We start from the raw sequence: 27,217 nt of genomic DNA, 5'->3' as shown, positions 1-27,217 counted from the left end.
CTGAGTGTGAGGGAGACACAAAGAGATGGGGAGAGCAGCCAGGTTCTGTTCTCATTTACCCTGAAGTCATGGATTTACGCTTGTGTAACTGGCAACACCATTTGGTCAGGCTCTCCTTATCAGCAACAGTCAGAAATGAATGACAGACCATACAAAATGGAAAAGACCTATTTGCTCATCCACTTGTCTTCCTTACAGAACACAACCATTCCCTATCATGCATGGTTCCCCCCTCGCCCCCCAAGTTTAAATTAAAGTCTCGAGAAGTTGAACACCCAAGATATATTAATGTTAAAGAGTTTTCTACAATTATATGTCAGCATCAGGATACCCCGTCCTTTCACTTTTCTAGCTTGACATTCATACTCTGCATTCTTACTCGCCTCCACACAGTATCCCTCCTCACATACATATATTGCAAATGTAATTGCAAATAAATACCACTGCAAGGAAAAATTCATAGTCTTTTGCTAGAAATTAACCATCTGATCATTTCTATTACTTTTAATTGCATTTGATCAAATTTTGTGTGGTAAACCTGAGATAAAATAACATCAGTTATCTTAAACTTTAAAATTTATATTTTCTAAGCAAATGGATTAATAGCTATATAGAAATTGAGGTGATTTCTACTTTCCATGTTCCTCTGTATGTTCTACATTTCAGACTTCCAGTCACATTGAATACTTTTCCCTACCAAAATGATAAAATCCACAGCTAAAACCGATGCCTTCTATTATTTTTACAATTACACGTAACCGATTATTCATGAACCGGACCTCACATACATCTGCAGTGAAATTTTACTGTGTGATAACTTTTGTAGAAAAAAAAACCCAAACAAACACCAAACCTTCATGACTTTTGATGATATATTCAGTTATTTTATTTGTATATACCTTTTCATTTAGATTTTTGATAATCTATCAGTTCTGATGGATTTTCTCCTTCCACTGAGCACCTGTAAGTGTTGGAACAGCCAGCCTTCACATCCTGAAATGTATCATCTTTGTACCTGTCAAACTAAAGCTCATTGCTATTCTTTTCTATCCATATTGTTTAATTTTTTAATATTTTTTTTCCTAGATAATGGTGCTTTTATATTTCACTCACAACTGAAAGCCTGTACAGGAATCTTCCACTGGAATCTGCACTGCACATGGTGGCCATGAAGTTTGCTATCAATCAATCATTTAACTCAATATTACAGGTTAATTTAAATTTCTTGTTGATTATTCTATTTTTAAGTAGAAAATAATCATGAAAATAAAAATATTGAATCTTTACTGTGAACTAGATCATTACTAATTCTGACACAGAAATCAAGAATAATCCTCCTTTAAAAACTGTTATGAAGCTAATTTTTCATTAGGCTTTTTTTTTAATCTGTCTGCCAGTTTTCAAGCTACACAGGAATGCTGAATAGAAACACCCAAATTGGTCAAAGTTAATTTTGTGAGTATAAAAAAAAGGTGAGAACAATGAAGATCAAAACTTTACTATGAGCTGTTGTTGTCTTTAGGGGTATTTCAGATTTCCGATGTCACATCAATCAGCCTTATCTTTTGAATTATTTTTTCTTACTCAAGTTCTAACACTAGGTTTATAATACATTTTCAGAAGAAATAACATGATTTATATATTTATACACTACTAAAAATAGTTCTGCAAATGCATAAAGTTTGAAACTGAAGTGATAGCATTACTAACAAACTAATCCCTGCTTTGTGAAAAACTTTAAGGATTTTTTACAAATAAATATTTAGTCATTGAGATAATGATCTAAATACAAAAAAAAATAAAGTTTAAGTTACAGTAATAGAGACCAAACGACTAGGTTTTAGTGTCACATTGCCACTGATGCAGTGTCATTGTTCAAGCCAATTCTATACATGATAGAATTACTATATTTTCTTATAGATTTTCCATCACTTTTGTATATATTAAACCAGATGTATGAGATAATACCAAAATATAATCGCATTTATGGCTTGAGTTCTACCGTAAGCAATTTAACAAGGTTCATTGAGGTTTGCAGTTTTTTTCCAAAAAAAACAAATCAACAAAACCCCAAAGGAGGGATTCCTTGTATTTTTGGAGACTGGGAAAGTAAACTTCAGAGATATCTCTATGACTTCAACTTGGTCCACTGTTTCTCACTACCTCCATGATTTGCCAGGATGTGGGGCCAGGTGGGCTTTTGATCTGGCATGAGTGTTCTCATGTAAAATAGGAAAAAACTTCTCCTCACCGAAATGCAAACAACCAAGCTTTTCCTGATGTCAGTTTTGCAGTTTCAACTGAAACATGCATCACAAACCTGAGGTTCTCTAATCTCTTAATAAACCCTTGAACAGATCAAATCCACAAGCTCATGGTAACACGCCTATTAATTAATTGTCTGAAGAGAAACAGCTTACCTTTAGTACTAAAAAAAAACCAAATCAATGTATTTGTAGGGGTGCATATAAAAAAATTATGTTGGTGGGATTTCTTGCTGTGCTGCACTGTCCCTCATAGCCATATCTGCTTTATTGTGTCACCTACAGTACAGGGCCGCTTTATTAACAACAACAAAGTTCATACAAAATACAGTTCTTCAATTCTGCAGTTAGAAGGTCATTTCCTCACTCACCTTTTTTTACAAGAAAGGGACACAGAAGAATTACTCAACTTTGTTCTCTTCCAGTGTTGCAAAGAAAGCTTTTAAGGAAGAAGCCACTCTAATAGGAAAGCAACATAAATGGGCCACATGGAATACTGTGATTATTTGAACCTAAATGACTCTGCTAGTGCACTAATCTTTCATCTACAGGGAATCAGACTCTCATGTTGGTCATAGGGGACTAGGAAATTATCTCTGATCTTTGTGTCTATTTTTACACATCACAAAACAGCAATAACAGTTTGGTACAATTCACTGTACTTAGCTATCAGCTTCAATTTAAAGTTGGGCCTTTCTGGAGAAGTACTGCATTAACCACCTGTTAAAGCTCAAACTATCCCTCAAATGCTCATGCATTTGTTCAAATCATGTCTGTGAGCAGGACACCCTCTTGCCACAGTCCTGTTACCGCTACAGTTTCAGCTATGACGCTACGCTGATCTGTGTCTCCCAGGGCCAAAGTGTGAGGTGAAGCATCCCTAGTACAGGAGATCACAAGTGTTTCACTCAGCTTGTGAGCAAGAGTAACGTATGTGCCCTAAAAAGTAGTAAAACCAGCTTCACCTGCATACTGCACAGTCAGCATACAGGAAAAAATACAGTAAAACACTTTCTGATTTATAGATTATTTTTCACAAGCCCTGCTATAGTTTACAGACATTTCACAACATGTTTTCTATAAACAAGCACAAATATCAACAAAAAATACAGTCCCACAGTAGTACACAGTACACAAGGAGCTGGTAAACATCACACTTTGTCGCAGAGGCAGCACCTTCTCCCAGGTAAAGATCATCCCTGGCAAGGGAGAGGAGATTCCATCGTCTTCAGTGATCACCAAGCATCTAGCCTCAAGTCTAAAGGGACATAATGAAATCTCAGTTCTGTCACATTCAACTGAGTGTCACTCTTCCCATCAAAAACATCTCTGAAGTACCAGAATGAGCCCAAAAGAAATATCAGGCATAATGAAGCAGGAGTAATTTAACCCTGATACCTGCAAAAACTCCCATTGTAAAGGTCAGCTCCCTGATCTATCCAGGCAGTGTCATACAGGCTCCTAAGTATCCACAGCTTTTGTTCAGCCACAAATATTAATCCTAAAAACTTCAACATGTCAGAGAAGCTCATATATGATCTATTTATTTCTATTACACTTTCAGGTGTCACTTCAAGTAAAATTTGTCTATCGTCCTCCAACAAGCTGGTGAAAGCCAGCTCTGCTTTTCAGAGCTGGGGAGTATTTGAAATCTGAATTGAAAATACACAGTGAAACAAATGAAATAAATTAAATCCTTTTACAAAATAACCCGCTCCGTTCTTTGGTGAATCTTGTCAAAAGCAGATTAGCGAAGAATAAAACATAAGTTTGGGGGTTTTAATATCAAACTCCAGATTTACGGCCTCCTATTGATACTTTTCCTCAATAAATTCAAGCAATTCTTAGAACATATTTACCACTATGGAAAGTTTAGGTCAGCTATTTGACATTTTGAAGGAAGTAGCTGTTTCTTCCTTTATTTCTTATTCAAGATACCTCCTTTTATGCTGTATTCTATAATGTGGCTCCATTTATGCTTAATACAGCAATGTGTGCAGAAAAGAAAGACATAATAAAAACTGGAAAGAAGCAACATATTCACTGTTCGGCCATTCCATGGCTCAGCAAAATGTGTACATACAGAGCCTACATTCCGCCACACTCAAACTTTATACTGTGGTTTTTCAGAATCCCATTTAACAAGCCTGCAATTCCCAATGACAGTTGAACAGGTTTGTATTTGTAGAAAAAAAAAAAAAAAATATCCATTCTGTGTGACACTGATTTCAACAGTATCGTGTCAGGAAATAGGCCTTCTTCCCCATTCTTCCAAACGTTAGTCTGCAACCTTTAATTTGTATTTATATGTAGATGCACACATGTTGAAATTCAAGGCATCTATTGCCATTTGCAATGTATTTCACCAGCTGATAACGGGAACTCTGTAGATTCCATGGAGCCTGCTTCTTTTTTTGGAGGGAGGCGTTGGCTGAAATCTGGTTTCTGATATATTGCCCACAGTAGCGCTTTGCCAGTGCTCCTTACTGTGGCTGCACTGCAAAGTTGCTCAGAGCAGGACTCAGCTACTACATGAAAGGCTTGAAAGCTGCCACAGAGGAAAACAGTGTCGCAATTCATAGTAAATGTCCTTGTGGGCTCTGGAATGTTAATATGCTGCATACTGCAGTGAGGACAGGGCATCCAAATAGTTTCAAACTATTATAACGAGTTAAAAATTGCCCACTGGTAACTATTTAAAGGTCATTACTTTTTATATATATAGTGCATGTATTCAGCTATCAGAAATGTGGTACTACATTGTTGGCCATAAAGGGAAAAGTTGGACAAGTTCTAAAAAGAGATCAAAGCCTGGGCCAGATCCTCAATTAAAGTCAAATTAATTATATCCATGTACATGAGCAGAGGATGTTTTATAGACTGAAAAAGACGTTGTGTCAGAACAACAGTTAGGTGACAAACCACCACTGGTGTCACTGCAGTTCTGACTGTTCTTGGTCAAAATATTCAAGAACAAACACTTACTACATTGAACAATGTAGTAAAAAAACACCCATGCAGCATTGAATTCATGTGTCTTCTCACTTCCTTACAAAACAGACCCTCTTCTTGCCTTCAGGACAAATGAAACTGCAAAAATAATAGATGACAGCAACGTATACCCTGCTCCCACCTTTAAAACCAACCTATATATCCTCAGAAGTAACTTCACCCGCAAGAAGAAATAAAACCTGTAAGAGTACAGTAATATGCAGCATTTGTGTTTAGCAAATCCTGTGGCTTTGGGATAAGGTATTTGATGATCTTGGAAAATCAGATATTTTTTTTTCTAAAGTTAAACAAAGGAAAACAGCTAAACAATGCAGTCACTAATGTCACACCCCTGAAGAGTACATTGTTTCATTCTCCTAACAATGAAAAAATTATATTCTTCCCTCTTCTGTTGTTAAACTAGTAATGCCTTGGTTTTCATATACATGTGCTACATAGTAATAAGTTCCTTTTTAAACAAACAGGTTAGAACAGTGGAAAAAAATAACTAAGCAAAAAAACCTTCAGGTTTTAAGTTTCTAAGTGGAAGGATAATAGTTTGGCCAGAGCAGCAGGAAACTGAAAATATCAATTTAACATGACTGACTTATTGTGATTTACAGGTGGTGTTAGGTTTTGTTGGTTTGGTTTTTTTTTTTCCGAATAATCCTGCAGTTCACAAAAGTTCTCTTCTGATCTGTTTGGTCACAAATAGAGGAAAAACTTAGAAAAGGACTAAGAACAAGGGAGGATATTGGATGAAAGGGAACTGAGAAAAACTATCAAACCAAGAGTAAAGCAAAAAGGACTAAAACAGGCTTTATACAGTCCACATGGATTAAGACTCACTTATTTGTAATTCTGAATAACAGAAATTAATGCTGGAAACATTTGCTGAACTGTATTTGCACTTTTTATTGTAAAGGTCAAAGAGGTGTATAATGGTTTTGCGAAGAGAAAAAAGTACCTGTAATAAGTTCTATTACTTACTATATTTGCTCTGTAACACTAAACCAAAGAGCAATGAACTGTACCTTTGGAAACTCTAAGGAATTGCCTTTTATAGCTGAAAGGTCAAAACAGAATTTGAAAGAGCAGCTATTAAGTTACATGGTCTTTATGTATCGTTCAGAGTTTGCCAGTGAATTTATAGGAATTTCTGTGTTGGGTAACAGAGATAGGACTTGTTCCTGTTTAGTATTAAATAGGAGACCACAATCCCTTTTGCATATAATCCTCTGCCACAACACACACAAAGTCTTTCAAGCATATTCCCTTGCTTTTGTATGTATCTGTACTTACTCAAAATGAACACAAACCTATTCCATAAGCACTTCCCTGTTCTTCCAAGGCAGAAGCTGGCACAAGTGCAAACATGCAGCAGAGTTGGGTTAGGGTAGCCGACAAGTATGTGGTAGCTGTCCCGTCCCTTACGTATTTTGCAAAAGCACTGTCAGTTCATGGGAAAGCTCTCTGAAGTTGAATGAGATGGCAGGAGGGCTGGCGATACAGGAGCTGCGCTGAGAATGTCATCTATTTAAGCTGCACCTAACACCTTGACATTTTGTCTTAGGCACAGCATTGGGATACTGTTTCACTGTGCTGGCTGGGCAGGGACTGCTGCACTCCCTTTCTGCCTGGACAGGGGAGCCTGGAGAACAAATATATCCACAGAGAAGTCTTCTACACTTGGACACTAAACTGTTGGGATCTTCCATGCTGCGTTTTGCAAATTATTGCCCGATACGTACCCAAGAGCAGTTTCTCTGATCCTTCCCTTCTTTCCGCACATGGGATGTGAATGAAATGAAAACCTCCACACTTCCTACTTAAACCAAAGAGTTACAACAATCTTCTTCTTTGGATGCTTTATCCAGCTCAGGGCTAGTTGGCAGATACTGTCCCCGCTCAGAGTTACAAGGAAAAACCACATTCACCATTCCAGCTTTGGATCCTCCCTGGGAAACTCATAATGATGTAAGATATGGATTTTATAAAGGAAATGCCTCACAGCAGTCACCACTCTAGAGCAAAATTTAAATTATTTATTTCGTTGAGGAGAAAACCAAGGCAACTGCTGACATTTTTGTGGCAAACGCTGTAACTATCCTTTCTGCCAAACAGGAACGTTTATCCATCTGGCTTGTTAGGAGTCAATGCTCCAGTGAATCCAGGTCAAATCTGTTTTACTTCTGTGCAGTGGAAACTATTTTGAGAAGGCCTGTGCAAGGCCGACAGACTGAGACAACCAGCTATGCAGAGCTTTGAGCACAATTACTGTGCAACAAAAAAGAAAGCTTTCTGCTCTATGTACCATTAGATCACCTAGATCTAAATGTGTCAAGGCTCATTCTGGGTGGTACTATACTGGGTACGAAAGTATTGTTATTTCTATGTATCATTGAGAAGTTCTAATGATTACAGTCTGGAACTTTTATGCTGAGAAAGTACCCTGCTAGTATGGGAACTCACTGAAATAAACACAAAATAGGATTAGCAGAATAGTCCCAGAAGGGGTAGGGGAGGGTGGGGGTGGTGTTTGAGGAACAAACCACACAGATTGTGTAAAACAGAATAACCAAATAAAATAAATAATAGCTTCCATGAATAAATTTGTTGTTCAACTGATAAGTTACAGTCTTCCAGTGATTTTTTCAGTTATATCTCTATTCTAAGTTAAATATGCTTAATACATTCTCTGTAAAGCAAACATAGGATTACAGAATAACATAGGGGAGGCCATCTAGTCCAACACCTGCTCAAAGCAGGTCTCCCCTCAGATCAAGTAGGTCAGGTCTGTGTCCAATTCAGTATTGAATACCTTCAAGGGAGAAGATTCTACAGCCCCTCTGGCCAGCCTCCTCTGGTGCTTAAATGGTGACATTCATGGTAATAAAAAACAAAAACATAAAAAAACCCCTGGTATCTTGTCAAGTTTTTCATTTTAGAAACCTGTTTCGTCCTACCCCTGTACAGCCCTGACAGAAGTCTGACAATTTTCTCCATAACTACCTATTAATTAGCTGAAGACAGCAATTAGATCCCTTCCTAGCCTTTTCATGACTAACTAGTATGGTAGTTTTAACTTTCATCACCAGGGAAAATAGTTTTGCACTCAGTACATTTCCTACATTTTTTTAATGATAGGACTTAACTATGGACCTAGCTGTATGTAAAAGGATGAGATCATCCTATATTCACATAATTTCTCTCTTACTCTGTCTTACAAACTACATACATTTCCATGCTATATTATATTCTTAAACCTGTGCAGAATTACCTAAATTCTCTAAAGATGTCTAAAGCAAACTCAAACATTTGTCAGGCAAACCATAAATGGCAAAGTTAAGTGTTAGCCACAAAAAAATGAATTATATTGCATGTTTAAGCAATAATGAGAATAACATGTTTGTGACACAGTCCTTGAAACCACTCCCTAAATTCTGAACAAAGCACTTCTGCATTAACAGGAAAAGAGTGAATCCACACTTAGCAAGTGCATCCTTGAATCAGTTGCTGATAAAGCTACACAAGTCCTCTGTGCAAATCTCTTTCAAGTTCAATGTTCTAAATCAGGGAAATTGTTAATTGTGCAAATATCTTTTGAGTCCTTTGTAGGGCAGCTACAGAAAAGGGGAAAGGGCTTCTATCTTAGATTCAGAATGTTCTATATTGTCAAGGTATATAATAGAAAGATAGATCAATTAGTGAGAGTAAAAAAAGGCAAAAGGAATGATATACCATTATCTTTGGGCCAAATTTCATAGAACAAGGAGAAAGCAAAAAGGAAGAATTTTATTTTTTTTTTCCACTAGGGATGTCTCCAGAAGCCATCTCTCAAGACTGGAGTATGAATAGTTCTTCAAGGCATGGCAAACCCTGAACTGGGCTAGAAGGACCAGTAAGCCTCATGTTCTAGCAGAGATGTTGAATGAGCCAAGAGGGATCCTCACTATGTGATGTTTCAGTACCTCTCTCACTTATTGTTATACATGTATACCAAGCACAGCAATCTTTGAATGGTTAAATTATTAACCAGGTGCAGACTGGCAAATTGCCACAACATTTTGTCCCCATCAGACTTGTGGGCTCCCAAGAATTTAAAGGATCTGCAGTACAAAGTTGCAAGAATCTTATGAGAGGCAAATATGAACAGGCAGTGAGTGAGGTCACTCACTCTGCAAGCTCCAAGGCAAGAAAGAGAGAATATCATCACAGATATATTTCACAGAATGATTTAAGCCAAAGTTTTTATCAAAAGAAATCTTTGAACACAGCATTGTTGCACTCAACTTAGGCACATGAATTAATAAACAGACAAGCTGCAGTCAGCAAAGTTCATGGTAAATGGCCAAGGGAAAATATTTGTAAGTTTATTAATATTTTATAGTATTTTAACACGAAATGCGGTATACATTAAATATGAAAGCAGTCCCGAATTTCCCACTTTCTTTAGGAAAATACACTACACAATCTTTTCAATACACAGGAAAATACAAGCATTGTTTTTCCTACTACCCTGAAACACTTTTCTCTCCCAGTTAAGAAGGTGAATTAGGTTCCCAGGAGAAATTTCTATTTTTCTCTATCACCTGTTCTTCAGTATCCAAATAAATAGCAAAAGGGAAGACTGAAAACACAGCAAAAGAAATTGAGGATCCCTAAGGAAAAGAGACAGGAGTTTCTGTCAAGGATCAAGAGGGGATTAAGCATAAAGTCAGTTAGAGGGAATGATGCTGGAAGAAGAGATTTACTAGAAAACAAAACTGCCTTGCCGTTGAGGACACTGGAATGTCTGCAAACCTAATACTGGGAAAGAAGAGGAGGAGCAGTCAGACTTTCCCAGTGTCTTGGGGAGCACTTTCTTTACTTTTCTTGGCTCAGAGAAATCTCACTGTACAGTAAGACATTCTTTGGAGATAAACAAAGTATGATAGGTGACAACAGCCATTTTCACTGATCAAGAGGCAATATTATTGATACCATAGATATAAACCCCACAGTAATTCCTGTTTGTTGCCTGATCATTAAGGCTCCAGAGAGGATTTTTCTTTTGTTTTGTTTTCTTGTGGTGTTAGTTTTCTAAAGCAGTAAGGGAGTAAGATCCTTTCAGACAGGGAGAAGGGATTAGTGCCTCTTGTTGATGATTCAGGGTCAAGCCTGGCAATGTAACTGCTGGGACATTTCTTAGCAGTAATGAGGAAGCTATCTGGAAAAAGGAAAAGAGGGACTCAGTATCAGTGGCCACAGCAAAGTGTGTTACTACAAAAAATTCAAGTTACTGACATCAAAGAAAGAGAGCGAAGAAACAGACTGAGTGGGACATTTGCCAGTGGTTCCCTCACCTGCTGTGAAGGGCCATCATGCCCTGTCCAACTTGCCTAGAGTTTTTGTGCCAAGCTGTAACAGGCCCCAAAATGTCTTTTACTCAAACTACAAAAAAAACCTCCTGAGTTTATTTTTTTTTTTTCTGGTGAGGTGGAAGGACAAGGTGAAAGAAGGACCATGACAAATAAATTAGCAAAAGAGGGGCCAGCACCACGCGTCTGAGAGAACGCTTTGGCACAGGCACGGCCACTGAAATGCTGGAAAACAGGAGCAGCCCCAGAGGACCTCCTCAGCCCCGGCATTCCTCTTTTCCCTCCCTCAAGCCTCCAATGAATATGTCTCTGTTTCAGAAGTATGTGAGTGGGTCAGGCTGCGGCCTCAGCCCACATCTGAGCAGCAGCCTTCCCCCTGTGGCCTTCAGCCCCTGGTGCAGAAGGAGGATGTGTCCCACCCCACGCAGCCGCGGCCTGCGCAGAGGCCTGAGGGCAGCACAGGCGCCTCCTGGTTGCTGGTGTCTGTGGAGGCCTCTCATCTGAGGTTCAGTGAGAATTAACAAGCTCATACCAAGTCCTGCTTATTTGCAAACCAGGTTAAAGTTGAAGATGTGTAATATAGATATCCCAATTAGATGCAAAAACTAAGTAGAAACTAGACAAATTACAAGTGAGGTCTAAATTAACTAAGGCTGTGATTAATTAGACCTATCACAATTGATGCATAATCTGTAATTTATGCCATACTGTATTAACCGATCATGTGGTTTATTCTACACACAGAACAAGATGATTTAGGTTATTGGGAGACAGGCTGAAGTGACATACAGCAGACGCATCGAGGGAAGGGGAGGAGACCTGGAAAAAGCTCCAAGACCTGCGTTTGCTCATCCTTGACATCACACCTACCTTATGAAAGTCATAGCTCCAGTGACAAGGTCTTGCAAATCTACCCGCCAACCAGTGTGAGAAGAAACAGTGATGCCAAGATGCAGATTAGAAGTAAATGCTGTTAAAATAACCTCTCATACCTGTTATTCCAACTCATGTTTCTTTAGGGCTTTCTCCACCTGACATTCTCATGCAAGCTTCTCACAGGCGTGCATTATGGTGGCACAGCTCTGTACTTGCCATATGTCTCAGGTCTTCCTTTGAATCCACCTGCCATGTGTCTCAGGTCCTTCCTTGAATCCTCTCCAGCTGTGTTCTGGTTGACTGCTTCCCTTCCTCTGCCACACATCACTGTGTGGCTTCATACAGCCTTCTTGTTCCTGTATTTCCATCAGTTCCTACTACCTCCAACAGCCATCAAAACAAATTCTTGTAACTGTTGTGTAAATATACTAATACATTTCTTTTATTACATAAGATGTGAATACATGGATAAATGATCATACAAAGTTCAGGCCTGGGTACATGTAGTTGCCTTGCTAGCATTTTGACTGCTCTGCAAGCTAGTTCTTGTCCTGTTGGCAACTCTGCCTTCATAGAGAAATCTTGCACCAGAAAGGCTCTGTGCATAAAGAAAACTAAGGCAGTAACTGCATCAGTCCCAGAAACAAGAGATTCAATGATTTTCTAGTGCAAACCTGACTAGCTTACAGCACTGACGTTTTTGTCTGATAAAAATGATAATGATATTGTTAACAGTTAGGGCCCCATAAGAGGGTTTCTCTGCATGAACTCAAGCTTGAGTGTTACACTTAATCTGCAGTTACATTTTAAATTGTGTTTATATTATAACTTAATTGAAGTGTGCATACGATTTCCTACAAATAGTACTTTCAATTGTTATACTATATCAATAATAATTATAACGATTTATACATTCATTCCATTTAGATTATGTGCAATATGCTTCAGAATAACTAGATCTTTTGACAACTGCTGTAGTAGCTAATAACTGTCACTACTATGAAGCTTGAAGCTTCATAAACTCACCTTCAGAACTCTCCTCTTTCTAGCAACATCTTTGATTGTTTCCATCTACAAGTTCAGCCCCGGCCACAGCAATAACTTCTGTCTTCATACAGAAAAAAACATTCTTACTCTCTTCTGCCAACCTAATGTCAGTATTCAAGTTCATCGACAAAAAAAAAACAAACAACAAAAAACCAGGATTTTGTTTACAATGATTACAAATTCATAATTCTGTCTGTGTCTCAGAATTTTGCACAGCATATTGGCAATTAATATGCAATTAATGCTTGGAGACCCATTGATTGTGTTACACCTCTACAAAGCAAAGTGTTGACACATTCATTTTTATTTCAAACAGCATGCTGTAGACTATATGGAGTAGGGAGTATATTGAATACACTTAGCATATTCTGAACTCAGGCACAACAACTCCCCAGGAATGTATTGTCACCAAAAAATTTGAAAATGAAAAAAAAATCCAGGGATTTTTATGGTTTATTAAATACAGAATTATATTATTGTAGACAAAAAATCATCTCTGGTGTTTATTAGGAAAAAGCCTCAGGCAATTGCAGAGGGTTGTGCTGTTTCTGTGTGAGGAAGAAATTGTGGATTTCTGAAAATAACTTCCCATGAATGGCCACAGCTATGGGCACAGCTGTTGACCAACAAGTAGGCTACAGAGAAGGCAAATTAGAATGCAAAGGATTATAATAAAACAAAATAGAGATAACTCAAATTCATATGCTGTAAAACTGAAATAGAATATAACTTTCAAAGAAGTGGGATTAATTTAAGAGATCCTAGAAGCTGTTACACACATGGTATGTTTTCCTTCTGGCTCAAAAATACTCTCTCTTTTAATGAAAAGCTGTTTTACAGAAGTACATCTTATACCTTTCCAAATCAAGAGTCCTCAGGTTTCCAATAGGTTCCCAACTGGGAGGTCTTCCCCACAGAATGGGACTGAATGACTTCCGATTATGACTCAACATTTCAAATATCTCACTTCAAACATCTTATGCCAAGTTTCAAAAAAATCCCAGTAAAATAATGCCAAAGAGACTGACTGTGAGAAGATCGTGTTATCAGGAAGACAGCATTTAGTTACACTACAAATTCATATAATTGCAGGATATGCTATTTAACAGGTTAAGGAGCAGCCAGTGCTTTCTTTGCTGCACTTAACAAGTAAAAATACAATTAAAAATAGGGCTTATAACTTAGGTGGCATAAACAATTATGGTCTGGGAAAATAATTAGCATTTCTTATTACATTTTTTGTTTGTTGTTACTCTAAAACAGGGATCCTCAAACTTTTTAACCAGGGGGCCAGCACGCGGATGAAGTGGCAGGCAGTCATCTGCGGCTGCTTGGTTTTCCCCCCCAACCCCCGGCAGGGGGTTCTGTAAATACCAGGGGCCGGATTGAGGAACCTGGGGGGCCGTATCTGGCCTACGGGCTGTAGTTTGAGGACCCCTGCTCTAAAATGATCAGAAAGTATACTAAAATTATCATCAAAACAGAAGATGATAATAAAAATTACCAAAAGATGAGAAAGATGCAACAAACAGAATTTATCTACATCTGAAGGATTAAAATGGCAAAGTTAACCACATTTCTTCTATGAGAAGGATACATTGACTGTACACTAGATAACAGTATTCATTTGGAAAGCAACAAACATTTTAAAGGGCTTACTTGAATCTCTTTCTGTATTTAAAGATATTAGAACTAAAATCTCAACATGTATATACCTATCAAAACGAAAGCTCCTTCAGGCTTTTTATGCATTTTTGCACTCAGAGTGAATTGCCAATGAGTCTTCAAAATAATAACCGTATTTTTGCAGAATATGTTTTAAATAGTTTACAATACCACCTAAGACACTTCATGAACTTCTAATTTTAAGTAACTGTCAAAAAATGTACTGATACTACTGCAGGTTTGGTGTTAAGTATTTAATGGATTTTGAACTTGGGCAGACCTTAAACAAATAATGGACATTCTACACTAAATATTAATTAGATGGACTTTACAGTATAAGTTTGTTCAGAGATGCTAGAGAGTAAAAATGAATACATCTTTACAGACTAGCTCTATATTGCTTTGTGGCTAGTTTATAATATGGACACACAGACAAATATGGACAGTTTTGATGTTTGTATGCGTGCCATGCAAAAAAAATGGCATCAAAAGACATGAGACAGCCCAGATCTCTCTTTCTGGCCACCTTCCACACTGGTAACAAAGGTTGCTGACAAACAAAAGCACTGAGAGAGCTGGTCAATGTCACTGTGAGGTGACAATCAATTATTTGAGGAAGGCCTTTGTGATCAGGAGGTTCCTAAGGACTGGGAAAAAAGTGAATGGCACTCATTTTCAAGAAGGGCAAGGTGGAGTATGTGGATAACCTGGGAAGGTGATGAAGGAAATCCTCTTAGAAACCTGCAAATTATCCTCGAAACCATTCCCGAACGTATGAAGTACAAGAAGGTGACTGGGAGTAGTCAGCATGTGTTTACAGAGGGGAAATTATGCCTGACTCACCTGAAACCCCTTCAGGAAGTGGTGACTAGCTCAGTGACTATGGGGAGAGCAGCTGATGCTGTTAATACTGATTTTAGCAAGGCTTTCAACACAGTCTCCCATAACATTCTCATAAACAAACTGTATGGACTAGGTAAGTGTCCAGCGAGGTGTATTGAAAACTAGCTGCACTGCTGGGCTCAAAAGTTGGGAACAGTTGCACAAAGTCCAGCTGGAGATCTGACAGGACTTTTGCGCAGTTCAAAGTGAAGCGTAAAGTCCTGCATATGGGGAGGAACTACCCCATAAACCAGTATATGCTGGGGACCTACCAGCTGGAAAGCAGGTTTACAAAAAAGTCCTGGTGGACACCAAGCTGGACATGAGCCAGCAGTGTGCTCTTGTAGCGAAGAAAGCTAATGGTTTCTTGGGCTGCATTAGGCAGATTATTGCCAGCAGGCCAAGGGGAGGTGATCCTTCCTCTCTGCTCAACCCTGGTCAGACAAAGCTAGAGTGCTGAGTTTAGTGCTGGTCTCCCCAGTACAAGACAGACATGGACACACTGGAAAGAGTCCATCAAAGGGCCAGAGAAATGATTGGGCCACCTTTCAGATAAGGAAAGGCTGAGAGAGCTGGGACTGCTCAGCCTGGAGCTGAGAAGGCTCCTGGGAATATCACCAATAACTATAAATACTTGATGGGAGGGAGCAGAGAAGGCAGAGCCAGACCCTTATCTTTGGTGCCCACTGACAGGATGAGAAACCATGGGCATAAATTGAAAAAGAGGAAATCCCTTAGGGACGTAAGAAGAAAACAAAAATTCTGCAATGATGGTCAGATGCTGAAACAGCCTGTCCAGGGGGGTGTGTAGTCTCCATCCTTGGGGATGTTTAAAAGCCAAGTCAACATTGTCCTGAGCAACCTGCTCTCACTGACCCTACTCGGAGTAGGGAATTAGAGTAGATGATCTCCAGAGGCACCTTCCAGCCTCAGCTGGTCTGTGAGTCTGTGAAATTTCATCAGTTTATGGGTTGAGCAACAGTTTCTGGAAGCACTCCAAGACAGACACAACACCTCTTAGGAGGAACTCATAGTCCATCAAAAAAACCCTCCACAGACTGACTTATTGCACTAGGAAAAAAATGATTCCTTGGTTACTATTTAGGGCTAAGATGTTTTTCACATTCTAGATAAGAATTTCTGAAATAAGAAGTAAATAAACTTTGCGTGTATGGTAGGTAGATTTAGGGAAAAAAAAACCTCTGGCCCCATTTGGAAAAAGTCCTTGTTCAAACCACATCTTTCCTTCATTTAAAGGGAGGATTACTGGTCAAGTAAACTTTGCTTCACATTTGCCTGCAACATGTCAAGAGTAAAATGAATCAATTCAGCAGTAGCAGCAGCTGGGAAGACTCAGCAAAACAAGTGTTAAGTCAGCTTAAGATAATATGCAAAAATTAGCAAGCCTTCTTGGAGGAGGAAAGGGCTTATTTAAAGCAGCTAAAGCAGTACAGCAATGGATGTGCATGACTCAGAGAAAAGAGAAAGTGGCAAAAGGACTAAAGAGAAAACAAGGGAGCTGACAACAGTATCTGTAGAATTTGGCCTTCACAATTCAGCCACTATTCCCTAAGAAAAATGGGCTTGTCCTTACAAGATGAAAGCTTGGATGTTCACCGTCACTCAGTTTGTTTCAAAATATAAAATATTTCCAAATACATTCTTTTAGCTGTAACACTTGAAAAACACTATTAAGTTAGCAACTGTGCTAAAAATAGCAGTAATTCTGAATTGATTATGAATAGACATGCCTTGTTTTGAACAGGAAATAGAGATGGATAACATAATCCAATAGATTTCCTTTCCCAAGGCAAAAATGTGTCCCAAATTACATTCTTTAAACCTTTACATCAGTCAGGTAATCAGGTCAGAAATACCATTTCACTGGGGATATCTTTTAGTCCTAACAGCAGAATTTGATACAATTAAGTACAAATTCAACTTATATGCTCTCTAGAAAGCATCTTGATTTAAGCAACTTCTTTTAAATCTATACTAGTATCACTGAGCTACTCTGTATGTAAGGAATGGAACTTTAAACAATTACAGAGGGGAAAAAAGACCAGATTTGTGATTATTTTTTTACATTTATAAAGCTTTTTTTCCCCCCCATTAAGTGTTAGACATCCTACTGTTAGATAACTGCTCCTGAAATTCACCATTTATTTCACAGTTTTAAGTTTCCCCCCTTGCTGCTGTTAGAGATTTTAGAGTTGATTTATTTAATTATTAGGAAGAACAGAAGGGACAGAATCAACCCTATAACATGCTTGTCTTTTACAGACTACTATAAAAGGAATTGTTCTCATGTTGGCGAGAAAACAAGAATTCCTTTTTGTGAAAAGTTACTTGGCTTCACCTTTGGTTTCCATTTAACATCTGATGCAAGTGAAACTTTCTCCTCTGTAAACAGAGTATAAGCAATGCAAACACTTTAATCTGGATCTTCTGCATTTTTGGGGAGTGAGTAACGATCAGTTGACCAAGCATTTATAAAATTGGCCTTACAATTTGGTGTAAAAATATACCGATTTCTATTTTCAGCATCGTTTGCAGAGTTTGAAAGGGTGGGGCAGGTAATACACATAAAATATGTATTAAATCATACGATAAGAGAAGGTTGGCAGTAAACAAAGTCAAACAAATAATAGAAATAATGTATTCCTGATATCTAGTGCAAACTAATGATTCATTTCAAGCTGCTAACAATCTTTGCTAAATGTAACATGAAAAAGTCTAAACGCAGTTTGTTCAAATTAGTAAGGCTGTACACATAACATCCACAAATTTACCATCAGTCCATCAGAGGCTGGTACGTTCTGAGTTTCCTCTTCCCTTTTGTTTTGACAGGCAGTTTTAATGAACTCTTTAAAATGGGTAGGATCACTGCCTCTGAGGCAGTCCCACCTGGATCTCTCTGCAGCAAGGAATGCCTCTGTCCTTCTTGCTCCCCCTGGCCCCAAACAGACATCCTCACATTTTCCTTTCTTATGAGTTGACCGGCTTTGGGATGGGTTAGGCAGCCAGCAAGAGTCAGGGAGCTGGCTTATACATTTTAAGTCCAGGAATGCAACAGGGTAGCTTTATGTCTTAACAGCATCTTTCCCCATATTGAAGAAATGGGAACAAATCTTCTCAGTTATTCCCACCTTCAGCATCAGCCATTTACATCAGAATGTGTAGTGGGCTTCTACCTGCTTATTTACAGCATTCATCATCCAGGAACTTCATAAGGTGCTCTTTAACACCTCCAATAACACTATTTAATGTTATTAACCTTTTAGAAAATAGAGTGTCTGCATTAATTTTCCACCACCTCAGCAACAGCTGGGAACCTCTGAGCTTTGTTCAGAGAGAAATAATGAATGAACAGCCTTTCCCCCAAAGGAAAACCTTAAAATATTGGGGAAAAACACAAATGAGAGAATAAGGTGAAGGGAACTACTGAAATATTTGTGTGTTACAAGAGCAGGAAGACGGTTAGGAGGGAGGAGGACAGATGGACAGAGACCTCAGCATTCTCCACCATTCTTTTGATGCATACACCATTAGCAGAGTGATAGCTGGGTCAAAATAGTAAATAGGTCTCACTGCAGAAATGTTTCTTATGAGAAATTTGTACCTGGTTAGGACCAATAAGGAGATTAATCAATCAATCAATCAACCTTTCTTTCTTTTGTCTCCCCACCCCCACCCCCCGCTCCCACTTCTTTCCTCCCCTCTCCTGCCACTGCAGTCCATGACCTTCACAAGAAAACGCTTCTGCTTTCCTAACAGGCTGCAAGCCTCCAAGGACCAGCACTGCTTTCTGGGAGAGAAAACTGTTACCTCACTCAGAATTCAATCAAAACCTGAATGTACGAAGTGAAAAATAAACCAAGGACATCATTATTCCATCTCATTGTGATTTGGCTTGCCTTCAAATCTTATACCCTGTATATCTGAAATAGCAGCAACGCCTCCATTAGCTGAGCCTTCCAACACTTTATTCAAAGTATCTTTCAAAACAAAAAGGCAGAAATGTCAAATTCCAATCACCCTTTAGATTCCTTCAATTCCCAGTGCCACACACAATTAAAAGCCTTACCCATGGGTAATTTCCCATAAAAAACAGCATGCATGCATGCAGACACTCTGCCACGTGGGCGGGTGCCAATTTTAGAACATGGCAAGCACCAGTGGGGCGAGACAGCATCCCGTGCTCACAGGCACGCTCCCGCAGTCAGCATAATTGATTCTTCACAAGTGATAACAACTTCCACACTTTATAAGAAATCTAGGTTATCTGGCATCCAGCAGGACAATGCCATGTACCTAGTCCAATGTGTATTGCAAGTAAATTTTTGCCCATCTTCTTTCTAAGTTTATATTAAGAATATCACATACTGGGTTTGCTGTTTTTACCGGGGTATTTTTGGAGGGCAAGAAACCCACAGTCTTCTCAGACTTTACTGGCAGTCACAGGAATGAAGTGGTTAAAAGAAACAGTCACAAAGGGTTTTATTAGCCTGACTAAAATACTGTCTCTCCTTCTATGGTGCTCATAACTCCAGTAGGTCCCCAGGTATCTTTCAAAACTTTGTAGCAAAGGCAAGGAAAGCAAAATGTGATATTCTGAGTCCCCATTTAGGTCATCTCAACACACTAAAGAGTTTTAAGCTTACTTGCTTTTTTGTTTGTTTGTTTGTTTGTTTGTTTAAAGAAATCTCCAAACCATTAGGATACTTCATAGAAAAATACTGCAGAAAACAAAGTTATTCTTAGGACTAACATACTTTTGTAGTATTGTCTATGAGGAAACTTTTACAACTGCATCTTTTTAACGAATACAATTTGTTTTGTTTTGTTTTTTCTGCTGAAGGTGATCCTTTAAAAATGTTTTAAGAAAGAAATTAAGCATAAATGTGCCATCTTAACTGTTATCTTGTATGAACACATTCAAAATTACAAGAACATATGCTTTTGCTTACATAATACTATTTCTTCTACATATGCTTGCAATACTTACAAACCGTATTTCGTCTTTAGGAATACAAGACTGTATGCAACTGATAAAAAATCAATCATATAGATATGGATTGTTTTCAGAAATACAGAATTAGAGAGAAGGAGGACCAGAAAACCTCCCAAATATTATCAGCTTCATCCTCTAAATAACACCCAAAAATTAAAATAGTACTTGCAACCAGAACCAAGAAGTTTCTAACTTAAAATCCAGCCTGTCTGTCCTTCAAAACATATCATTAAAAATGTTGTGACTTGCCGCACATGTGGCAAGTAACCTAAAAGGGAAATCTCTGTAGTCTCTGCAGCGAGTATACTGAACCCAAACAAACAAATCCTTTGCTCCACATGTGCTTTTCTGGGAAGATGAAAGAGCTTGTTCCCTGGCGCAGCCCAGCTGGCAAGCAGTTCTGCTAAGCCACACTCCGCTAACCATTATTTCTGCTTTCTACAAAGCTCAGTCTTCAATAAAGCACAATTATTTAAAAACCCCAGTGCTGTTCTGCTTCCCCTGACAGCGATACAGTATTATCGCAAGTGCACCCTCCTCGACAGCAACATGATGCTAAAGTTCCGCTAAATTTATCAAGGAGTCTTTTTCCAGAGGTTAGCTATAACACAGTACAATGCTTATCCTCCTAAATGATAATTAAGCTTTGGGGTAACATTTAATTGAAAATGTACTGTGAAAATCAACAAGTCAGCCTTTTCAAATCAAGGCAGCTTGGTTCACAATCCCGTTCAATGTGATTTTGTCTAACAGCAATCCATGACAAAAATATATGAGCTTAATCCTATTCCCTCTGGCAATCATTTAAAAACACTTAACCCGTTGGACAATTCTGAGGCTCGAATAATTTCACAGTATTAGTCAAGGGTTAACCTTTTTCTACTAACATTATAACTTCTCAATTATAAATAACTCTATCTGATCGGTAACTATATTCTATTAGTAACATAACTGAATCTTTTCCTTTGGGCGGGGGGCGGGAAGAGAAGTGAGAGGGTTAATTTTTCACAGGATCACCAGCTTTGTATAATACACACTGTCAGACTACTGTTCCTTGAATGTGGTCCCCTGCTCAATAACCCTTCTGGGAAGAGCCACAGCCAGCCGTGATGCCCATGGGCAGTCTAGGGACCAGGGGCAAGGGAGCAGACACCAGGGAGGAGCAGTCAGGATGAAGCACCCTCCTGCAACAGCTGAGGAGTGACTTTACCAGTAGTTCTTTCCTCACATCCAAATTCCAAAGAAATGTGCTGTCATCCTCCTCCTCCTCCTCCTTTCTCACTGAGTTGTCTTGAGCCACAGCAAATCACATGCCAACAGGAGCAGCTTTATAACACAAAGAGGCTGGTGCTGCCAACCCAGTGCTCCCTACAAGGTGCATGTGCATCACCAGGCTCATTTCAGAGGATCTTCAGTGTGACCCCAGCATCCCACACACCCACAGAGAGTTTGTGCCCATCAGCTGAATCCAGTGTGCTTCTCTGAGTTCAGCTTCCTCCCAAATGGATGCAGGGCACAGCTTCCTCCCTCTGGGATGCACAATGATAGATGGTAATTAGCAGGAACATCTGGGAATCTGCTTCAGAAATGCACTTCTGACCTGAGCTAAAGCACAAACCTAGATGGACCTCTGCTACAGTAAACCCATGATAACTGTAAGGGATCCCTTGTGGCCACCAAATTTCAGGCAGGATTAGTTTCTTTTCTGCACTGGCTCTGGTTTGATGATTAATTCTATTTTTAGTTACTACTTTGTGCAAATCCAAGCACAGAAAGCGGCTGCCTGTGTGCAACTGCAAGCAGAATTTGGTTCCATGTCAGACGAAGGACGCAGAAAGAGGATTGTATCTGTTAGAAGAAATACAGCATATGATACTGAATCCCCTGTGGAGGATGGCTTTTAAAGATAAAGTTCACATAATCTCATCTTAATTAAAACAAAATGAAATATATAATATCTCATTTCCCTGGCACTTTATTATTTAGGTGTCATCGTCAAAGACTGCAGAAATCTAGGAAGAGACAGTCACTGCCCCAAGGAGTTTCCAGTATAACTCAAGCAGAAGTAAACACTGAATAGCTCAGGAAAGAAAGTAAAGCCCTCAGTGATGAATAAATACCTTTATGTTTTCACAAAGGTCATTCTCAGCAGAAGTGAGAGAAAGCAGGGAACAAAGAACACACTTTTACTTTTGTTGCATGGGAGAGAGCAGAAGAGAAAAGGGAAGAGGTGAATGCAGAGGGGGATGGAGGGTTGGAAAGGGGACTTTAAGAAAACAGAAAGGATGGATTTAAAAAAACAATGCAGAGGTGTAAGTGACTGCTGTCACTTCTAAAAGCAAAAAGTTTTCATCTAATATAAAGAAGAAAAGCAAGCACAGGCAACAAGTAGAAGTGACATGTCCTGAACGAAGGCTGGGCATAAATTTTAAAGCATTATTTTGGACACACTTTGTCACAAAGCACAGCTTTAGGCTTTTCCTATTTTATCGATATACAACTATAAAAAACATTGACAACATTATCTAAAATTATATCGAGAAAAGTGCTGTGCCCTATAAAAGAGTAAGGATACAGGTGAGGAAATCAATTCAGCTAAATAATTCCCAAGAAGTGCTAGGACAGCTCCCTTTCATTTTAGATATGAACATAGTTACGTGACATAATTTAGCAAGTGATTTAATGGCTCTTGTCATGAATGCTATTCATCTGCTAGAAGCAGCTCTGGGTTTCTATTCATATTTTTCAAAAGCTCTAACACAGCTATTTTTTTTCTTTCTTTCACCTACTACGTCTTCAGAGTGCAATTATAACTTTTCAGCTAAGCAGCCAAGATCTTTCCCCCTTACTTAGCAAGCACCTGCCTGGCTTCCCTTGCAGCACCGTCTACTCAAGGCTGAGGATGAGCAGTCTGGGCTAATATTGTGACTCCCTTGGAAAGGGAGTATATAGAAAAATTAAGACAACAAATCCTCCTCATTCTCCAAAGAGGAGTGGTGGAAAAGGCTGGGCACTACATGGTTTTCTCTAGAGCTTGCTATCTTCCTCTGCCAACCAGGAGTAAAACCCCTTAAGAAAAATCCACAACATTTTTCCTTCCCAATACCACTCACAGTATTTTCCAAAGAGAAGCAATCTGCCTCCTAATTATTTAATACATGATGATGGTGATCTCATTTTTCTACCCCTTCTTGAACTGTCAGACTGTGTCAATAAGTAAAGGGTCCTATCACAGCAGGACCTCCCCCAGTAGTACAAAACTGTCTGGAAAATTTATGGCTGATTTAAATCTTATTTACTGCGCAAGAAAACACAATTAAAGTTCATATTGAAAAAAACGGAAAACAAACTTTGGCATAAGACCACTCCAGCACCCTTGTATTTTCTGTTTTAAGCTTATTTCCTGCCAAACATAACGAAATCTAACGTTATTTTCAGGAAGCTTCATCAGAAGTTAGGGACCATATAGTCCTCTAAATGTTATGGGGGAAAATGACAGTGTGTATGCATTCCCCTGCCTTTTATGATCAGAAAAATAAAGAAAAAAACCAGGAATTCTAGTATTATAAAGACACAGGACTAAGCTGAAAGTGGAAGAGCCAAAATAGATTAATTATAAAACAGGGGGCAGGGACCACAGATCAAGTTTGAACAATACCGACCCTTTATTTTTCCCCAGCACAATATGTTCTGGGAGCCTGGGTGGGGAAGAAAGATCATCTGGGAACATGGTACATGGATTTTAAAACTCTCTGTCACTCTTTCATTCCTGGTTTTCTTTAGTCTCTTACTCTTGACATCCTCTGTTTGTCATCTTACTGCACAGAAAGGATAGCTTTAAGCTAACTAACAAGTGGAAGCCTAGAAAACATGCCTGTTGTTTTCTGGGAAGTACATGGGGAGAGCTCAGCTGCTGCTCACTTTGAGCAAAACTGACACCCCCTCATATGGTTGTTACCAGACAGTTCAGTGGCCAAAGAAGAGCACTCTTACTCTGTAAGTTAATATTAGGCAGTGAAACTGTGAATGCCATTAAAATTCAAAGAAACTGATTAATCCTTTGATGTGTTGTCAAATTATTAGAATAATTACACTTTTTTTCAAACTTATTGGTCTGTCTTCTCAGTCTCTCTTTATTAACCCCATGCTTTAATGAGTGGTAAACCTCAGGAAGAAATGGATTATTTTTATTCAAAGGAGAGCTGGGTACTGTTTCTGGAGCACTTCTTTTATACAGAGCATACAGGATATTACGCCCCTAACAGAGACAAAAAACTTTTTATTTTCACCCCTGGTGCTCTCCTTCTTTAGACTTGAAAAGTAAACATTTAAAAATGCATGCTGTTAGTGGGTTGCGTAGCACTAACTGCTCTGTCAAAGTGAATATGGTGATAAATTGTCAGTCTGTTCATACTTACAATCATCTTCCACTTCCTCATACCAAAGCATGTGAGCAGACATGAAATCTCTCCACAAACAAAAAAAAAAAAAAAAAAAAAAAAAAAAGAGGAAAAAGAAAACAGCAGCAAAATATTTCTTGGCAAAGTATATTCCAACTTTGCTGCTCCAGTAGCTTTTGCTGAATTAGGCTTGTCCCTGCGTAACAATAGATGTGTCCCGCGAAAGCCCCAGCAGCTCTGCGGAGGAGAGCGCAGAAAGCACCCTGGTGGGATGCAGCTCTGGGCTGGCTGCCGGCAGGGTCTGCGTCCCAGGCAGGGAGAGGCAGGGATCCTCACTTCCACCCAGCCGGCATGGTAACTAATGCCAGTGCTCTTTGGAGGCCCCTAAATGTTTCAAATTCCAGGACCTGCGCAGAAGCAATGCTCTGTGCTTCCCTCAAAACAAAGTTGATTTCCCATAATAGGACAGCCCATGCACTCGACATATAAGGCTCTGCTTCCAGGGTGGCATGTGCAATGGATTTAAATTATCTGTTATGTCTTCCCAAGGAATATTTAGCTCTTCAGAGCTGGGTGAAGATATTTACTGTCCCTTTGTGCAGATCTCCTGAGAGCCCTATGAAACAGATTTGCCCACTCCCCAGCAAGTGACCCCCAGTCCACCCCCAGACAGGATCCTCCCTTTCCGGGAGAGAAGAGGTAACCCTCTTGTATTCAGCTGTTCTCTCCCAGATGAGACTTTTGGGATTGCAACCTCCTGCCCAAGCAGGGGAAAAAACAAACAAACCCAAAAATAGTGCTGTCGCCAAACTAAGTGTATAAATACTAACACAGGTTGTGATAAATCAGTAGGTGCTTTAAAAAAAAAAAAAAAAAAAAAAAAAAAAAAAAGTATTGACTTACAATTGACCTTTCCACTCCCAACAAAACCATGTGGTAGTGCTGCTATACAGAGCCCAGAAACACTCCTCAGAAAGCAGCAGAGGCAGGAGCATACGCTAGCTGCCTGTCACTGACTCTTTTCCTAATGGTGGGACCGTCCCCCCACTCCCAAATCCTGCTGGTCCCAAACAGGTGAGACCTGGCCTCACATTCTCCCCCTGCATTTGGTCCCAGGCCTCCTTAGTTTGTATGGGAAGGAATAGCAGGCATCCGGCATCCACACAATACTTGGGAACAGGACTGTGTCGTCCTTCACCCAAACCCAGATTTTGATCAGGCTGCTTTCTACAGTATATACTTTGTATGGTATATACGGCTTTTAGAGATAGGCTATAAAAAATCATGTTTTAAATTCATGGCTTCATTTGAAAAGTCATTTGAAAAAAAACACTCTTACACTGTTCATTTTTTTTAAAAAAAAATTATCCCTAAAAAACCTGGAAAATGTTATTCTTCAGTTTTAAAGGTTAAAGTGTCTAGTCACGGTGATTACAAGTTTATAACTAAATTCCTGGATTATACAGAAAAATAAACACAAAAATGAAGTGCATAATATACCCTTACAGCCACTGGCATTTTCTACACCAATAGTCAAATTAATACCCTGGAGAACCTGAATGTACAGTACATGCCAACAGACTCCTAAGGATTAATTTGCAGCCCACAGGAACTGCAAGTCATGAACTGATGTAGAAAATAATCTGAAGCAGAGCAGAGCATGCTATGACAGCAGCAGCATTTTGATTATTTGAGGGAGAAAGAGACTGAGCAAGCTCAGGAAAGGAACAGCTCATCGTGCAAAAGTTCTGCTTTAAAATACCTAAGGTCACCCCTGATAGCACGTGCTGTCAGTAACTGAGGCCCAGTAACGTACTTAGAGACTACAAGCAGAAGTTACCTTGAAGTTAGGTGTTTGCTAGAACTGTGATCCTCCTGGCTCCTATTCATTTCAAGGTGACAAGCTTTTTCTTCAAAACTTTCCAGGTGCCTAAATCTCTGTTTCTGAATTTTAACCAGAAGGCCTTCATCTCAACAGAGCTCTGCTGTCTGTGTTACACCTAACTGGAGTCATAATCCACAGAGTTCATATGCATCATCATCTCTGAAAATGTCTTTGAGACCATCAGAGCATAATCAGATCAGGCTCTGCGAGAAATGCAGTGCTACTTAATACTTTCTTCTGACACATGGCTCAAACAAATGCCTAGTGGTAACATTTACAATAGCCTACAAATTAAGCAATCCTCTAGACGCAGGAAATCCAGATTTGTTTCCCCTTTTCTTGCTGGAGGAGTTCAAAACCCGTGTGTCTCAAGAGAGTCCCCAGTCCATTCACAGCAGTGCAGAAAACTTCAGCTTAGAAACATTTCCCCCTCCTCCTATTGACACTCCTCCAGTCAATGGGGAAAGTCAAGATTTGTTGGGCCATAGAGAGAAACAACAAAAGTAAGTGTTTAAATCTACTGGGTTTTTTGGTTGGTTTTGGATTTTTAAGGGGTTTTAAAATTGTTTTTTGTTTGGGGGGTTGGGGGAGGAAATGTAAAGGAAATTGATTCTCCTAATTTTCAGCAGGTGGGAATGCTGCAGTTGGTTAACACTGAGAAATACCAGCTTTATTGAAAAGAGGTTTTATATGCATCTGTCAGTCCCTACTAGCCAGCATGATGTACATTTATACTGCATGTAAAACCTGGTTTACCATTTTGACATACTAGGTTGGCTTGTTTATAGTTTGGTGGTTGTTGTTTTGTTGGTTTTTTTCTTTTGTTTGAACCA

General features: G+C 39.1%; 1 protein-coding gene and 1 long non-coding RNA gene across 11 annotated transcripts in view; one reads left to right on the top strand and one right to left on the bottom strand.

Moving 5' to 3' along the window:
• DMD (dystrophin) overlaps positions 1-27,217 on the bottom strand; it is a 1,276,803-nt gene that overhangs the window by 1,073,002 nt on the left and 176,584 nt on the right. The window contains exon 1 of one of the 10 annotated variants that reach the window (XM_080377706.1): positions 24,518-24,829. The exons of 8 other annotated variants lie outside the window; for them this stretch is intronic. In XM_080377706.1, coding sequence (XP_080233832.1) covers positions 24,518-24,560 — 43 coding nt within the window. In that variant the 5' untranslated portion in view covers positions 24,561-24,829. Of the gene's footprint in view, positions 1-24,517; positions 24,830-27,217 lie in introns of those variants that run through there. One more of the 10 variants, XM_080377708.1, reaches the window with a different exon arrangement.
• Positions 25,709-27,217, top strand: part of LOC308059817 — a 28,361-nt gene continuing 26,852 nt past the window's right edge. The window contains exon 1 of the long non-coding RNA XR_013926415.1: positions 25,709-26,887. This is a non-coding gene — a long non-coding RNA (uncharacterized lncRNA). The remainder of the gene's footprint in view (positions 26,888-27,217) is intronic.

The sequence above is a fragment of the Falco punctatus genome (assembly GCF_963210335.1).
Source record: "Falco punctatus genome assembly, chromosome: 2".
In the NCBI taxonomy this organism is placed as follows: domain Eukaryota; kingdom Metazoa; phylum Chordata; class Aves; order Falconiformes; family Falconidae; genus Falco; species Falco punctatus.
The sequence above is the reverse complement of the archived record's forward strand: the minus strand, read 5'-3'. Positions and strand labels throughout refer to the sequence as shown.